The sequence below is a fragment of the Tamandua tetradactyla genome, chromosome 5 (assembly GCF_023851605.1).
Source record: "Tamandua tetradactyla isolate mTamTet1 chromosome 5, mTamTet1.pri, whole genome shotgun sequence".
In the NCBI taxonomy this organism is placed as follows: Eukaryota; Metazoa; Chordata; class Mammalia; order Pilosa; family Myrmecophagidae; genus Tamandua; species Tamandua tetradactyla.
In genome coordinates this window covers 64,425,572-64,443,602 of record NC_135331.1, presented here as the reverse complement: position 1 = coordinate 64,443,602, position 18,031 = coordinate 64,425,572, and the positions used below count along the sequence as shown (strand labels likewise).

General features: G+C 36.9%; 1 protein-coding gene across 5 annotated transcripts in view; it reads left to right on the top strand.

The window, feature by feature from the left end:
• ZBBX (zinc finger B-box domain containing) overlaps positions 1–18,031 on the top strand; it is a 144,370-nt gene that overhangs the window by 44,902 nt on the left and 81,437 nt on the right. For all 5 annotated transcript variants that reach the window (XM_077160956.1, XM_077160955.1, XM_077160959.1 and 2 more), the window contains one exon: positions 2,378–2,536. In XM_077160956.1, coding sequence (XP_077017071.1) covers positions 2,378–2,536 — 159 coding nt within the window. The remainder of the gene's footprint in view (positions 1–2,377; positions 2,537–18,031) is intronic.

Here is an 18,031-nt window from a genome sequence, read left to right as displayed (position 1 = left end):
GTTGCTGATAGGTGATCCCTCTGATAATGGGACCTTCCCAGTATTTTCCTGTTCCTTTCAGCCAATTTAAAGTCATGTGTGAAGAAGAGTTTTCTTTTCTTTTCTTTTTTTTTTTTCTGTTTTTTTGCTTTTAAAAAGGGAATTTACTGCATTACAAGTTGATAGTTCTAAAGCCATAGATATGTCCTAACTAAGGCATCCAGAGGATGCCTTGGCTCAAAGAAGGCCTATCTGGAAAGGCACATGGCTGGTGTCTACTAGTCCTTGTTCTGAGTTTCACAGGTCCAGAGCCAGCAAATTTTTTGGCTTAGGAAAGACCATCCCTGTAACTGACTGTGATGAGATTTTGTACTTTTTTTTACTTTGTATAGCATTTGCATTGTCACTGAAATGATTTAAGTCTTTTGTGATTTTTGTGATGGAATAAATATATCTTGCATATGGAAAGAACATGTCTTTTTGGCATCCAGAGGATAGATGGTGCCAGATTAAAGCTGTTATGTATCCTAGAAAAGCCATGTCCTTTAATCTTGATTCAGTATTGTAAGGTGGAAAACTCTGATTAGATTGACCCACTCAATTGTGGGTGTAACCTTTTGGTTGGATTACTTCCATGGAAATGTGACTCACCCAAAGGTGGGTGTGACCTTTTGCTTAAAGAGAGCTGTGACTCCACCCATTGGAAGTGATCTTGATTAGTTTACGGAGTCCTTTAAAAGGAGAAACATTTTGGAGAGAGTTCAGAGTCAACAGAGACACTTGGAGAACTATTGCTTCCAAGCTGACAGAGACAGATGTTTGGAGATGCTTGTAGTGCCAACACAGAAAACAGATGCCTAGATGGGGCAGAGCCCAGGAGACATCACCATGTGCCTTCTCATGAGATGCTAAGCAAGCCAGGGACAAAAGTCCCTTGGTCCAGTATGCAAAGGACTAGTATTTGTTGCCAGTATACAAAGGAGGGACAGTCATAGGATACATGTTTCCATTGCCATAGGGAAAAGTGGAAAGATAAACTGGGTCACCGGGAAAAGTGGAAAGATAAACTGGGGTCACCGGACCCAAAGAGTTCCAAAAACCTGCAGGACAAACTCCGCTGGATTTTATCCTTGGGGCTTTAGAAAGGGACAGTCCCATCCACATCCCGAGCCTGTGCAGTGGCCTTGCTCTCTATTCAAATGCTAGAGTGAGGGTTGCAGCACTGGGGCACATTGCGGGGGGTGCACTGTTCTCTCAGCTCCACCCTCTCCAAGCTTCAGAGCAGCACCTGGGATCTCTTGTCATCTCCGGGGCAGAGGCTCAACCTCTCCAGAACAATGGGGTGGCAGCCAGGCTCCCCCCAATCCCTGGTTTATGCACTCCACCCTCTCTGAAGCCTGGAAGAAGGATTTTATGAATTCTTTCCTCAATTATTTACTCCTGCAGCATCTGCTCCCCCCCCCCCACAAACACACACCTTATTTTTAGCATATGCTTTTTACCAGACACTTGTGTTAGTCATGAGGTTGCTGAAATTAAAGACATAGGCTTTCTTTATGGGAGCTTATATGGTATGATGGGATAGGCAGATACCAAAAGGTGATGTAAAATGAATAAAGCAAAGTTGCATGGAGTTCTACTGAGTATTAAGAGGACACAGAGAATGGGTACCTCACACAGCCAGGGTGTTGTCAGGGAAGGGTTCCTATACCTGTGAAACTAGTCAGTGAATCCAGAGAAGTAAGAGTCTGCCAGCAAAGAAGACAGTAGAGAATGGAGGAGCTTCTTAGTAAGGGAACCATGAGAACAGCATGAAATGAGGAAACTTTGGAGTTCACTGGGGTCCTATAAGTAGAGGCATTCTGTCATTGCACTTCTGAATAGTGAATGCCCTCCTAGAGATATTTGGTTAATAAGGAATACTCATTATTGCTTAGCTATGTTTAGTTCTTTAGCTACGATGAGCACAAAATAACACTTCTATGTATTGGGTTTAAAGAGTGAAAAGGCTGAGTCATTTGAATTATGCACACCTGGGGTCATTTTCCAGCTCTTCCACCCACTCACTGTAATGCCTAAGGGCAGGTTATTTAAATTCTCTGAACTTTAGCTTCTTTCTCCCTAATACAAAGATAAAAATAGTTTTGTTTTAGATTTCCTTAAAAAATTAATGATAGGATATTGTTAAAATACTTAGGATAGTATGGGATCAAATCAGCCACTAAGTAGATAATAGCTGTGACTATGGGTTGATAAAAATGTAAATTTGTGTATTTAAATATTAAATTAAAATGATTGAATTTTAGGATTTGTAGAACACTGAAAATGTAATTTACTTTATAATTACTTAAGCTGACATTTTAGGCTATTTGGTCATGTTTTGTTCCTTTTTCAATAGGCAAAATCTCAAATAGTATCCAGTGTCTTGAATGTCGCTCACCGGTTTATAAGAGAAACTAATCCATGTGAACCCAAGGGGGAGAATCATTCTACAAAACAGACTAGTAAAAGTCAGAATAAACCCAAATCTCTACTTCTTCAGGGGAGCAGCTCTGAGGTAAGCTGAGAAAAATATGGTAGAAAATTTCTTTTATATCATAGGGACCATTATATATTTATGTAGAGTATTAGAGTTCTGCAGTTTATCACTTTGTTATTTAATATACATTAGTTTTTATTAATCAAATACTTCTTTATAAGGAGATTTCTTTGATTTCATTGAACATTGATCTTTCTGATGAGTGACTCTTTGACCACATGGCTTTCTGTGCATTTCTACCATGTCTGTAATTGAGTGACTATTTAGGGGAAACAAAAAAATAATACAATGCAATATAATAATTTTATGTTAGTCATTGACTTGAAAGCCTAAAAATCCAAATCCTCACCAAGCACTTGAAGTGACAAGCAGTTTCACAGTTATTTAGAACCAGATTTATACCTAATTCTGGCAGTTATTCAAATGGACTACTGATATTACGTGTACTTGATAAGCTCTTATCATCTCATGCCTATATTTTTATAATAGACTTGTATTAATTCTTTAGCAAGGAAAGCATTTCCTCCAATGTTGATCTGTGCTGTACTCATTCTTCTAGATATCACTCACGTTTTTCCTGCAGTTCAGGATGAGAAACTTGACCAAAGTCACACAGTGACAGAGCTAGGGTTAAGCTGCAGTCTGCCGAGTTCCAAACCTACGTTCATAGAACATAAAAGAAACCAAAACATGTGTATTTTGGTAGAACTACTTTCTGGCAGAGGACTCATGCTTGAATTGTTACTGAACATCAGCGTATTTGCATGGATTTCTCTGTCTAAGTAGATCTGCTAAGAGAATTTTTTGAAGAATTACCAAGTGAGTGACATCCTCACAATAATACTATTAATAATAATAATGTTTTGAACTATGTGTCAGACACTCCTAAAATATTTTACCTGTGCTTTCTTCTTTTGTCCTTTCTTACTTCTAATTTTTTTCATGTGAGAAAATAGTAGCAAAATAAGTTTTATAAATTGCTCAAAATCTCATTGATAGTGGAGCTAGGTTTTGAACTTGAATTTTCTGAATCCACATTACCTGCTTTTAACCAGTACACGATGCTGAAGTTTTTTCCTTCTTATACCACCTTATCTAGTTTATCCTACCAATAATCAACAGTTGACATGTATTGAACACCTTTGTGCTTTGCTTGCCTTAAGTTATTCAATAATTGCACTAACCATATAAGTTTTGTGCTATTATTAACACCCATCCCCATTTAACAGGTGAGAAACGCAGAGACAGATTAAGTAATTAGCCCAACTATGAACCTGTAGAATTCACTTCCTTGTCTGTGCTTTTCATACCTACAATGAATGTTTCCTCTTTTACCCCTACGGGTATGCTGTATAGACCTTCTACCTTTTGTCATAACTTAAGAACCATTAGTTCAGTGGTTCAGCCAGGGAAGTATGTAAAAATTGATTGGAGAAACATTAAAACTGCAAGACTGAGTTCAGCATCTCTGTGGGTGGGGTCCAGACCTGTGTAATTTTTTTTTTTTTTTTTTTTTTTTAAAGGAAAGACAGAGAGAAGGAAGGAAGGAAGGAAGAAAGGGAAACATCTTTAAACATTTTCTTGTTTTATTGTATTCTGTTTCTCCGTTTTTGTTACATGGGCTGGGGCCGGGAATCGAACCGAGGTCCTCCGGCATAGCAGGCAAGCACTTTGCCCGCTGAGCCACCGCGGCCCGCCCCAGACCTGTGTAATTTTAACAATTTCCTCAGTGATTCAGATTCACTGTTCTGGCCCCTCAATGTATACCTGTGCTCAGTAAATGCCCACACTGAACTCCTCCATGCTGCAGAGCAGTGGTTTTCATGTCATAATCCGCATCAGAAACATGGATAAATTTGTTTAAAAATGTGTATTCCTGAGTCTGCTACCCAAATTCTTTTTTTTTTTACATCTAAGTTAAAGATCAGGAATCTTAATATTTTTAATACAGTCTAACATTTCCCCTTTTAATCGCCTTCAGGTATATATTTCAGTGCTGTTAATTACATTTACAGTGTTGTGCTACCATCACCAACATCCATTACCAAAACATTTCCATTATTTGCATCCTGAGTAATTCAGATGTATTCTATTGGGCACCCACTTAAAGGCATTTGCTGTAAAATACCTTTTCCTAAAGGTATCCACACCCCATTATTCTGGGCAGATACTGCTTTTCATTTTAACAAGAGGCTAGGCTTCAGCCCAAGAAAAGTTTTTTTGTTGTGATACATGGAAGAGTTAAATTAGTGCCAAAACCTGATAACTTTTCTTATGGCTTTTTTTTATACGAATTCAAGCAAAACACAGGGTGCAGCTGATGAAAGAGCTTACATGTTGGTACATTTGAAATACCAATTCGAGTTTTCTTTAGCTTTGTAACATTGAGCAAATCACTTAGCCTTTTGAATTCTCTGTTTCCTCATCTTCTCTCTCTATAAAATATATCTTGCAGGGATATCATGTAGCATCAGAAATCCAAGTGCTCTCAAATTTCCTAGCCCCTTTAGAATTGGGCAGAGTAATGTTGGGCTCTGGGTGGAAGCAACACCTGTCAGTTCTGAATGAAATTTTAGAGCCAATATCTATCTTCCTGGCTTTTTCCTATCCTGCCACACCTGTGTGGAAGCCAGGTGTTCGTTGGCTTAGTTACAAAATGCAAATGTCTTATATCTCTGATTCATTGTTTAGAAGGAAGATGCCATGGAGAGCATCTGGAATCACTGAATACTTAAATTATTTTGTATTAAGTCAGGTTTCTTTCTTCTGTTACTGCAGCATGTATGCATACACACACTCACTATTGCTTACTAGATACTATAAATATCTGCTCCACGTACCCCTAGAATTCAGTGTATTTAAACTAAATCTGGAGAACCCAATATTGAAACTAAATCCCTCAATCTGTTCGTCTAAAACCTATCGCTCTCGCGGCCACCTATCTTGCTTTCTAAGCCAGTGTTTACGGTTGTTTTATATAGTCCTTTACTTCCCCTTCTGTACATTCAATGAGTCACTATGTGCCATGCATGTAAAAACTCTCTTGAATTTTTGATTTCTTAACATGGGCAGGCACCAGGAATCGAACCCCGGTGTCCAGTACGGTAGGCAAGAACGCTGCCGCTGCACTACCATTGCACCGCTCTTGCGCATTAGCTTTTGCTTAAAGTACATTTTATAAAGTGAAAAGTGGACTCGATTCTCACCCCTTCTAGGAGTCAACTGATATTTCATGTTGTTTTGTTCATATTATTTCTTTACACAAATGTTAACATACTTTGCATACTGCTGTGTGAACATACTTTTGCACTTAATATAGTTTTGTTATCCATTTTAATACATTCTATAACCGTCAAATCCTACATAGTGGCTGTAAATATTTCACCAACTGGCTATGAAATGAGTTTTTTTTTAACCTGTCTTCCACTGATGAACATTGTTGGTGTTTTCTGTCTTTTCCCAGTACAAACCTTGATGTGATTTATAATATGATTTTCAAGGAATAGTCTTGAAAAATATTGGTTCACACATATATCAATATGTATATGATAAAATCTTGAAATTGCTGGGAGAAGAGGGTGGAGTTATTGCCAAATAGCTGTGACATCTTTGTTGGTTTCCTTGCATCCAAACCCAATATTCCCCAATTACTCTCTCTTCCCTGGAGTACTGAGTGCACTCTTCAGTGACAGTGCTTCCAGCAGAAAACTAAGTGTGAATTCCTTTCTGTGGCAGGCAGAGTCCTTCATGATCTGCCCTGCTTGTCTTTCAACCATTTATATTTTCTCATACTCCACTTTTTTTTCTTTATCAATGCAATATTTAAGGTTTCCTGCCATTATGCTTTTTTATGACTCACCTTCAATACCAGCTGAGACACCACTTCCTCTGTTTTAAATACCTGCTCCTTGCACCTGTTTCTATTTTGGGCTAATTAACCTGTGTTTCCGTGGCCAGTAGCTTGTCAGAATGTATGCCAGGCTTTCAGAAGCTTTTTGTTTAGATTATTATTTTTTGGGTATGAATATTTAATGTTCTTCTCTCAGCTGTATTTTAACAGTCTGTTTATTGTGCAGTTAAGGGTTGAGTATAAAGGATTTTACTCTTGTGTCTCAAAGATACATAATGGAGATTTAGCATTTGATCATGTAGGTATCCATAGTTGATCAGTCAACACTGGTGTGGATTTTATTTTGCTGAACTTTGCTAATTAGGCTGTTTTCTCTCATTCAGTGTAAAAAAGTGCCAAATCCTACTTTCGTGTCTCGGAATAGATCTGCATTCTGTACTGAATTCATCTTACCCTCTCAATCATTAAGCTGAGAGGCATGCAGTGTTTTATATGCATTAATGAATTGTTCATTCATTTGAATAACTTTTTCATTTGCATTACTTTTTATATAAATATAATTTTATTGAGATATATTCACACCATATAATCCATCCAAAATATACAATCTTTGGCTCACAGTATCATCATACAGTTGTGTATTCATCACCACATCAATTTTAGAACATTTTCATTACTCCAAAGAAAAAAATAAAAGAAACTCCCGAATATCCCATACCCCTTTGCTCCCTATTATTATTATTTTTAATAATTTAATTCACACGCCATACAGTCCATCCTAAGTGCACAATCGTGGTTCTTGGTATAATAACATAGTTATGCATTCACCACTATAGTTAATATGAGAACATTCTCATTTCTTTTGAAGAAAAAGTTCTACACCCTTTATATCCCCATTATTGCTATTTAGTATAGTGCCTTTGTTACAATTAATGCAAGAATATTACAATGTTACTGTTAACTATACGCCTTAGTTCATATTAATTATATTTTCCCCATGTATCACTCTATTATTAAAACCTTGTAATAGTGATGTACATTTGTTCTAGTTCATGTAAGAAATTTCTTATACCGCCATGATTAACCACCATCATTGTCCACTCTAGATTTAGCTAAGTAATACAGTCCCAGTTTTTATCCTCTAGTTTTTCTTCTGTAAAATACACAACCCTAGCCTTCCTCTTTCACCCATACTCATACTCAGCTTTGTTAATTACACTTACAGTATTATACTACCCTCACACCATATTGTACTATCCATTTCCAAATCTTTATAGTATACCTTATTGAACATTCTGTACTCCTTTACCATCGATTGCCCAATCTCTGTCTTCTTTCTATTTCTAATTTAACTCTGTGAGTTTGCTCATTAGATTAGTTTATATCAGTGAGACCGCACAGTAATTGTCCTTTTGTTTCTGGCTTATTTTGCTGACCATAATGTCCTCAAGGTTTTTCCACATTGTTGCATGCATTATGACTTTATTTTGTCTTACAGTTGCGTAATATTCCATTATCTGTCTTTACCGCAATTTGTTTATTCATTCATCAGTTGATGGACATTTTGGCTATTCCCAACTTTTGGCAGTCATAAATATGCTGTTATAAACATTGGTGTGAAAGTACCTGTTCGTGTCCCTGCTTTCAGTTCTTACAAGTATATAACTAGTAATGGGATTGGTGGATCGTGTGACAATTTTATACTTAGCTTGCTGGGGAACCATCAAACTGCCTTCCAGAGCAGTTGCACCTTTCTACATTCCCACCAACAGTGAATAAATGTACCACATCCCGTGCAGCACTAGTAGTTTTCTGTTTTTTATTTACTTATTTATTTGATTATGGGCATTCTAGTAGGTTTAAGATGGTATCTCATTGTGATTCTAGTATATTTAAGATGATATCTCATTGTGATTTGATTTATCATGTTGAGGAAGTTTCCTTCTATTCCTGTGCTTGTATTCCTGATAGCTAGTGACATTAAGCATCTTTTCATATGCTTTTGAGTCATTCAAGAAAAGTGTCTATCCATGTAGTTTGCCCATTTTTAAATTGGGTTGTTTTCTTTTTGTTGACAGGTTGTAGGATCCCTTTATATATTCTGGATATTAAACCCTTATCTGATATGTGGTTTCAAAATAGAGTCTCCCATTGAATAGGCTGCCTTTTTGCTTTCTTGACAAAGTCCTTGAGGGACAAAAGTATTTAATTTTGAGGAGATCTCATGTATCTTTTTCTTTTAATATTGCTTCTGCTTTGGGTGTAAGGCCTAGGAAACCACCTCCTACCACAGGATCTTTAAATTATGCCCCTACATTTTCTTCTAAATGTTTTATGGTCTTAACTCTAAATTTTAGGTCTTTGGTCCATTTTGAGTTAATTTTTGTATAACATGTAAGATAGGGGTCCTCTTTCATTCTTTTGGACATGGATATCCAATTCTCCTAGTACCATTTGTTGAAGAGGCTGTTCTGTCCCAGTTGAATGGACTTAACTAACTTGTCAAAAATCAATTGCCCATAGGTGAAAGAGTGTATTTCTGAACTCTCAATTTAATTCCATTGGTCAGTATATCTGTCTTTTGACCAGTACCATTTTGGTACTATTTTGACCACTGCAGTGTTGTAATATGCTCTAAAGTCAGGTAGTGTGAGACCTCTAACTTCACTTATCTTTTTCAAGATATTTGGGGCACCTTGCCCTTCCGAATAAATGTGATTATGGGGTTTTCTACTTCTGCAAAATAAGTTGTTGGGATTTTGATTGGTATTGCATTTAATCTATAAATCATTCTGGGCAGAATTGATATCTTAATTATATTTAGTCTTCCAATCCATGAACAGAATATGTCCTTCTGTTTATTTTGATCTTCCTTGATTTATTTTTGCAATGTTTTGTAGTTTTCTTTCTATAGACCTTTAATATCCTTAGTTAAATTTATCCCTAAATATTTTATTCTTTTTTTTTTCGCGATACAATTTTTTTTTATTGAGGTGGCAGTTACACAGGTAAACGTACTTTTTACAATGCATAGACCTGTACCCTTAAAATGAGTACATTTTTATTGTGTGTCAATTATGCCTCCGTAAAACTAATTTTTAAAACTCGCCCAGGGAGGTATTTCCCTGCCTTTCCCTCTTTTTTTTTTTTTTTTATTAATTAATGGGAAAAAAGAAAAAAAAGAAATTAACCCAACATTTAGAAATCATACCATTCTACATATGCAATCAGTAATTCTTAACATCATCACATAGATGCATGATCATCGTTTCTTAGTACATTTGCATCGGTTTAGAAGAACTAGCAACACAACAGAAAAAGATATAGAATGTTAATATACAGAAAAAAAATAAAAGTAATAACAATAGTAAAAGACAAACAACCAGACAGACAAAAACAAAAAAACAAAAAAACAAAAACAAAAAACAAACAAACAAAAACAAAAACCTATAGCTCAGATGCAGCTTCATTCAGTGTTTTAACATGATTACTTTACAATTAGGTATTATTGTGCTGTCCATTTTTGAGTTTTTGTATATAGTCCTGTTGCACAGTCTGTATCCCTTCAGCTCCAATTGCCCATTTTCTTACCCTGTTTCTAACTCCTGCTGGACTCTGTTACCAATGACATATTCCAAGTTTATTCTTGAATGTCGGTTCACATCAGTGGGACCATACAGTATTTGTCCTTTAGTTTTTAGCTAGACTCACTCAGCATAATGTTCTCTAGGTCCATCCATGTTATTACATGCTTCAAAAGTTTATCCTGTCTTAAAGCTGCATAATATTCCATCGTATGTCTATACCACAGTTTGTTTAGCCAGTCGTCTGTTGATGGACATTTTGGCTGTTTCCATCTCTTTGCAATTGTAAATAACGCTGCTATAAACATTGGTGTGCAAATGTCCGTTTGTATCTTTTCCCTTAAGTCCTTTGAGTAGATACCTAGCAATGGTATTGCTGGGTCATATCGCAATTCTATATTCAGCTTTTTGAGGAACCGCCAAACTGCCTTCCACAGTGGTTGCACCATTTGACATTCCCACCAACAGTGGATAAGTGTGCCTCTTTCTCCGCATCCTCTCCAGCACTTGTCATTTTTCTGTTTTGTTGATAATGGCCATTCTGGTGGGTGTGAGATGATATCTCATTGTGGTTTTGATTTGCATTTCTCTAATGGCCAGGGACATTGAGCATCTCTTCATGTGCCTTTTGGACATTTGTATTTCCTCTTCTGATAGGTGTCTGTTCAAGTCTTTTTCCCATTTTGTAATTGGGTTGGCTGTCTTTTTGTTGTTGAGTTGAACAATCTCTTTATAAATTCTGGATACTAGACCTTTATCTGATATGTCATTTCCAAATATTGTCTCCCATTGTGTAGACTGTCTTTCTACTTTCTTGATGAAGTTCTTTGATGCACAAAAGTGTTTAATTTTGAGGAGCTCCCATTTATTTATTTCCTTCTTCAGTGCTCTTGATTTAGGTTTAAGGTCCATAAAACCGCCTCCAATTGTAAGTTTCATAAGATATCTCCCAACATTTTCCTCTAACTGTTTTATGGTCTTAGAACTAATGTTTAGATCTTTGATCCATTTTGAGTTAACTTTTGTATAGGGTGTGAGATATGGGTCTTCTTTCATTCTTTTGCATGTGGATATCCAGTTCTCTAGGCACCATTTATTGAAGAGACTGTTCTGTCCCAGGTGAGTTGGCTTGACTGCTTTATCAAAGATCAAATGTCCATAGATGAGAGGGTCTATATCTGAGCACTCTATTCGATTCCATTGGTCGATATATCTATCTTTATGCCAATACCATGCTGTTTTGACCACTGTGGCTTCATAATATGCCTTAAAGTCAGGCAGCGCGAGACCTCCAGTTTTGGTTTTTTTTCCTCAAGATGTTTTTAGCAATTCGGAGCACCTTGCCCTTCCAGATAAATTTGCTTATTGGTTTTTCTATTTCTGAACTATAAGTTGTTGGGATTTTGATTGGTATTGCATTGAATCTGTAAATCAATTTAGGTAGAATTGACATCTTAACTATTTTTAGTCTTCCAATCCATGAAGACGGTATGCCCTTCCATCTATTTAGGTCTTCTGTGATTTTTTAACAGTTTTTTGTAGTTTTCTTTATATAGGTTTTTTGTCTCTTTAGTTAAATTTATTCCTAGGTATTTTATTCTTTTAGTTGCAATTGTAAATGGGATTCATTTCTTGATTTCCCCCTCAGCTTGTTCATTACTAGTGTATAGAAATGCTACAGATTTTTGAATGTTGATCTTGTAACCTGCTACTTTGCTGTACTCATTTATTAGCTCTAGTAGTTTCGTTGTGGATTTTTCCGGGTTTTCGATGTATAGTATCATATCGTCTGCAAACAGTGATAGTTTTACTTCTTCCTTTCCAATTTTGATGCCTTGTATTTCTTTTTCTTGTCTAATTGCTCTGGCTAGAACCTCCAACACAATGTTGAATAATAGTGGTGATAGTGGACATCCTTGTCTTGTTCCTGATCTTAGGGGGAAAGTTTTCAATTTTTCCCCATTGAGGATGATATTAGCTGTGGTTTTTTCATATATTCCCTCTATCATTTTAAGGAAGTTCCCTTGTATTCCTATCTTTTGAAGTGTTTTCAACAGGAAAGGATGTTGAATCTTGTCAAATGCCTTCTCTGCATCAATTGAGATGATCATGTGATTTTTCTGCTTTGATTTGTTGATATGGTGTATTACATTAATTGATTTTCTTATGTTGAACCATCCTTGCATACCTGGGATGAATCCTACTTGGTCATGATGTATAATTCTTTTAATGTGTTGTTGGATACGATTTGCTAGAATTTTATTGAGGATTTTTGCATCTATGTTCATTAGAGAGATTGGTCTGTAGTTTTCTTTTTTTGTAATATCTTTGCCTGGTTTTGGTATGAGGGTGATGTTGGCTTCATAGAATGAATTAGGTAGTTTTCCCTCCACTTCGATTTTTTTGAAGAGTTTGAGGAGAGCTGGTACTAATTCTTTCTGGAATGTTTGGTAGAATTCACATGTGAAGCTGTCTGGTCCTGGACTTTTCTTTTTAGGAAGCTTTTGAATGACTAATTCAATTTATTTCCTTGTGATTGGTTTGTTGAGGTCATCTATTTCTTCTTGAGTCAAAGTTGGTTGTTCATGTCTTTCCAAGAACCCGTCCATTTCGTCTAAATTGTTGTATTTATTAGCGTAAAGTTGTTCATAGTATCCTGTTATTACCTCCTTTATTTCTGTGAGATCAGTAGTTATGTCTCCTCTTCCATTTCTGATCTTATTTATTTGCATCCTCTCTCTTCTTCTTTTTGTCAATCTTGCTAAGGGCCCATCAATCTTATTGATTTTCTCATAGAACCAACTGCTGGTCTTATTGATTTTCTCTATTGTTTTCATGTTTTCAATTTCATTTATTTCTGCTCTGATCTTTGTTATTTCTTTCCTTTTGCTTGCTTTGGGATTAGTTTGCTGTTCTTTCTCCAGTTCTTCCAAGTGGACACTTAATTCCTGCTTTTTTGCCTTTTCTTCTTTTCTGATATAGGCATTTAGGGCAATAAATTTCCCTCTTAGCACTGCCTTTGCTGCGTCCCATAAGTTTTGATATGTTGTGTTTTCATTTTCATTCGCCTCGAGGTATTTACTAATTTCTCTTGCAATTTCTTATTTGACCCACTTGTTGTTTAAGAGTGTGTTGTTGAGCCTCCACGTATTTGTGAATTTTCTGGCACTCCACTTATTATTGATTTCCAGTTTCATTCCTTTATGATCCGAGAAAATGTTGTATATGATTTCAGTCTTTTTAAATTTGTTAAGACTTGCTTTGTGACCCAGCATATGGTCTATCTTTGAGAATGATCCATGAGCACTTGAGAAAAAGGTGTATCCTGCTGTTGTGTGATGTAATGTCCTATAAATGTCTGTTAAGTCTAGCTCATTTTTAGTAATATTCAGATTCTCTATTTCTTTATTGATCCTCTGTCTAGATGTTCTGTCCATTGATGAGAGTTGTGAATTGAAGTCTCCAACTATTATGGTATATGTGTCTATTTCCCTTTTCAGTGTTTGCAGTGTATTCCTCACGTATTTTGGAGCATTCTGGTTCGGGGCGTAAATATTTATGATTGTTATGTCTTCTTGTTTAATTGTTCCTTTTATTAGTATATAGTGTCCTTCTTTGTCTCTTTTAACTGCTTTACATCTAAAGTCTAACTTGTTGGATATTAGTATAGCCACTCCTGCTATTTTCTGGTTGTTATTTGCATGAAATATCTTTTCCCAACCTTTCACTTTCAACCTATGTTTATCTTTGGGTCTAAGATGTGTTGTAGAAGGATCCTGTTTTTTAATCCATTCTGCCAGTCTATGTCTTTTGATTGGGGAATTCAGTCCATTAACATGTAGTGTTATTACTGTTTGGATAATATTTTCCTCTAACATTTTGCCTTTTGTATTATATATATCATATCTGACATTCCTTCTTTCTACACTCTTCTCCATACATCTGTCTTCTGTCTTTTCGTATCTGACTCTAGTGCTCCCTTTAGTATTTCTTGCAGAGCTGGTCTCTTGGTCACAAATTCTCTCAGTGACTTTTTGTCTGAGAATGTTTTAATTTCTCCCTCATTTTTGAAGGACAATTTTGCTGGATATAGGAGTCTTGGTTGTCAGTTTTTCTCTTTTAGTAATTTAAATATATCATCCCACTGTCTTCTAGCCTCCATGGTTTCTGCTGAGAAATCTACACATAGTCTTATTGGGTTTCCCTTGTATGTGATGGATTGTTTTTCTCTTGCTGCTTTCAAGATCCTCTCTTTCTCTTTGACCTCTTACATTCTGACTAGTAAGTTTCTTGGAGAATGCCTATTTGGGTCTAATCTCTTTGGGGTGCACTGCACTTCTTGGATCTTTAATTTTAGGTCTTTCATAAGAATTGGGAAATTTTCAGGGATAATTTCTTCCATTAGCTTTTCTCCTCCTTTTCCCTTCTCTTCTCCTTCTGGGACACTCACAACACGTATATTTGTGTGGTTCATATTGTCCTTGAGTTCCCTGATACCCTATTCAAATTTTTCCATTCTTTTCCCTATAGTTTCTGTTTCTTTTAGGAATTCAGATGTTCCATCCTCCAAATCACTAATTCTATCTTCTGTCTCTTTAAATCTATCATTGTAGGTATCCATTGTTTTTTCCATCTTTTCTACTTTATCCTTCACTACCATAAGTTATGTGATTTGTTTTTTCAGTTTTTCTATTTCTTCTTTTTGTTCAGCCCATGTCTTCTTCATGTCCTCCCTCAGTTTATCGATGTCATTTTTGAAGAGGTTTTCCATTTCTGTTCGTATATTCAGCATTAGTTGTCTCAGCTCCTGTATCTCATTTGAACTATTGGTTTGTTCCTTTGACTGGGCCATATTTTCAATTTTTTGAGTGTGATCCGTTATCTTCTGCTGGCGTCTGGGCGTTTAGACAGATTTCCCTGGGTGTTGGATCCAACAGTTTGGAAGATTTTTCTGTGCAATCTCTGGGTTCTGTTTTTCTTATCCTGCCCAGTAGGTGGCTCTTGTGGCACACGTTTGTCTGCGGGTCCCACCAGTAAAAGGTGCTGTGGGTCCTTTAACTTTGGAAAACTCTCGCCGTCGGGGAGGTTTGCCAGCCGAAGCGGCTTGGAAGTGTGCCAGGCGGCCCAGGGTCCGAACGCGGGGAGGGTCGCCGGCCACTGCAGCCCGGGAGAGCGCCCGTCCAAATTTCCTAGTCGGCCCGGGGTGCCAAGTGTGGCGGGAGGGCGCCAGCCGCTGCGGCTCTGGAGAGTGCACCGTTCCCGGGGAGTTACGTGTTTGGAAGGGGCCCCCCCCATCAACGTTCTCCACGGCCTGGGGATTTCCGATCCAATTCTCTCAGTTGGTCCGGGGGGCCGCGCGTGGTGTGGGCCCCAGCCGCCACGGTTTGAGGGGATCGCCTGTCCAATTCTCCCAGCCGGCCCCGGAAGGGGGAAGGGAGGGACTCCGGCTGCTTGCCACCCCGCCCGGTGAAGCCCGTGCCCCTCGGCGATCTCACCGGAATGGGTTCTCTCAGCCAGTCAACCGTTCCAGGATGGGTACGCTGTCTTTTTGATCTCTGTCGTGGCTTTGGGAGCTGTTCTGTATCGTTTCTACTCCCCTAGTAGCTGTTCTGGAGGAGGAACTAAGATCTGCGCGTCTTACTAAGCCGCCATCTTCTCTGGAAGTCAATATTTTATTCTTTTGGTTCCTTTTGGAAATGGAATTTTTTCCTTGATTTCCTCCTCAAAATACTCATTACTAGTGTATAGAAACACTACTGATTTTTTTGTGTTGATCTTAGTATACTGCCACTTTGCAGTACTCAATTAGCTCTAGTAGCTTTATTGTAGGTTTTCCATGACTTTCTATGTATAGGTTCATTTCATCTGTAAACAGTAGAAAGTTGTACTTCTTCCTTTCCAATGTGAATGCCTTTTATTTCCTTTTCTTGCTTAATTGCTCTAGCTGGAACTTCCAGCACAGTATTGAATAACAGTGGTGACAATGGACATCCTTGTCTTGTTCCAGATCTTAGAGGAAAAACTTTCAGTCTTTCCCATTGAGTGTGATGTTAGCTGTGGTTTTTCATTTATGCCCTTTATCATGTTGAGGAAGTTTCCTTCTATTCCTGTCTTTCAAGTATTTTCATCAAGAAAGGATGCTGAATTTTGTCAAATGCCTTTTCTGCATCAGTTGAGATGATCATCTGGTTTTCCCCTTCAATTTCTTGATTTGGTGTACTACATTAATTTATTTTCTTGTGTTGAATCAGTCTTGCATACCTGGAATTAAACCCATTTGAACATGGTGTATAATTATTTTAATGTGCTGCTGGATTTGATTTGCAAGTATTTTGTTCAGGATATTTGCATCTATATTCATTGGAGAGATTGGTATGTTATTTCTTGCCTTATAATATCTTTATTTAGCTTTGGTATTAGGGTGGTATTGGCTTCATGATATGAATTAGGCAGCTTTCCTCCTCTTCAATTTTTTTGAACAGTTTGAGCAGAATTGATGCAAACTCTTCCTGGAATGCTTGGAAGAGTTCACAGGTGAAGTCAGCTGGTCCTGGACCTTTCTTTCTTAGGAGGTTTTTCATGACTGATTCAATCTCTTGTGATTGGTTTCTTGAGGTCTTTTCTTTCTTCTTGAATCAGCATATGTTGTTCATGTGTTTTTAGGAAGTTGTCCATTTTGTCTAAGTTGTCTAGTTAGTTAGCATACAGTTGCTCATAGTATCCTTTCCTTACCTCTTTTATTTCTGGGGGGTCTGTAGTAAAGTTCCCTCTCCCATTTCTGATTTTATTTATTTGTATCATCTCCCCTTTTCTTTTTAAGTCTAGTTAAATGTCCATCAATTTTATTGATTTTCTTAAAGAGCCAACTTCTGGTTTTGTTGATATTCTATTGTTTTTATGTTCTTGATCTCATTTATTTCTGCTCTAATATTTGTTAGTTCTTTCTTCTGTTCACTTTGGGATTAGTTTGCTGTTTACCTCCAGGTGCACAGCTAAGTCCTCAATTTTTTGCACTTTCTTCTTTTTTAGTATAGGCATTTAGGTCAATAAATTTCCCTCTCAACACTGCCTTCACTGCATCCTATAACTTTTGGTATGTTGTGTTTTCATTTTCATTTGCCTCTAGATATTTACTGATTTCTCTTGTAATTTCTTTGACCCATTGGTTGTATAAGAGTATGTTGTTTAGCCCCCATATATCTGTGAATTTTCCAGCCCTCTGCCTGTTATTGATTTCAAGTTTCATTCCATTATAATCTTAGAAAGTGCTTTCTATAATTTTTAATCTTTTTAAATCAATTGACACTTGCTTTGTGACCCAAAATGTTAACCATCCTGAAGAATGATACATTAGCATTTGAGAAGAATGTATATCCTCCTCTTGTTGGGTGCGCTGTTCTGTAAATGTCTGTTAAGTCTAGTTCATGGTATTCAAATTCTCTGTTTCCCTTTTTAGCCTCCATCTAAATGTTCTAGCTATTGATGAGAGTGGTGGATTGAAGTCTCCAACTGTTATTGTAGAGGTGTCTATTTCTCCCTTCATTGTTGCCAGTGTTTGCCTCATGTATTTTGGGGCACTTTGTTATGTCTTCCTGGTGAGTTGTTCATTTTCTTAATACATAGTGTCCTTCTTTGTCTTTTTAAACTGTTTTACATTTAAAATCTAATTTGACTGATATTAGTATATTTACCTGCTCTTTTCTGATTGTTGTTTTCATGGAATACCTTTTTCTAACCTCTGACTTTCAAACTATTTCTGTCTTTTGGTCTAAAATATGTCTCTTATAGAGAGCGTATAAGTGGATCCTGTTTTTTTTTTTTTGTTTGTTTGTTTGTTTGTTTTTTAATTCATCTGCCAGTCTGTTTCTTTGTATTGGGAAGTTTAATCCATTAACATTCAATGTTAGTACTGTAATGGCAGTACTGTCATCAACCATTTTGTCCTTTGGATTTTATATGTCTTATTTTTTTCTTCTTTTAACATTTTAGTTACCCTTCTGATAATTTTTATTTCTACACTCTACTCCAAACTGATCTCTCCAGTCTTTTCCTATCAGCCTGTAGCATTCCCTTTAGCAT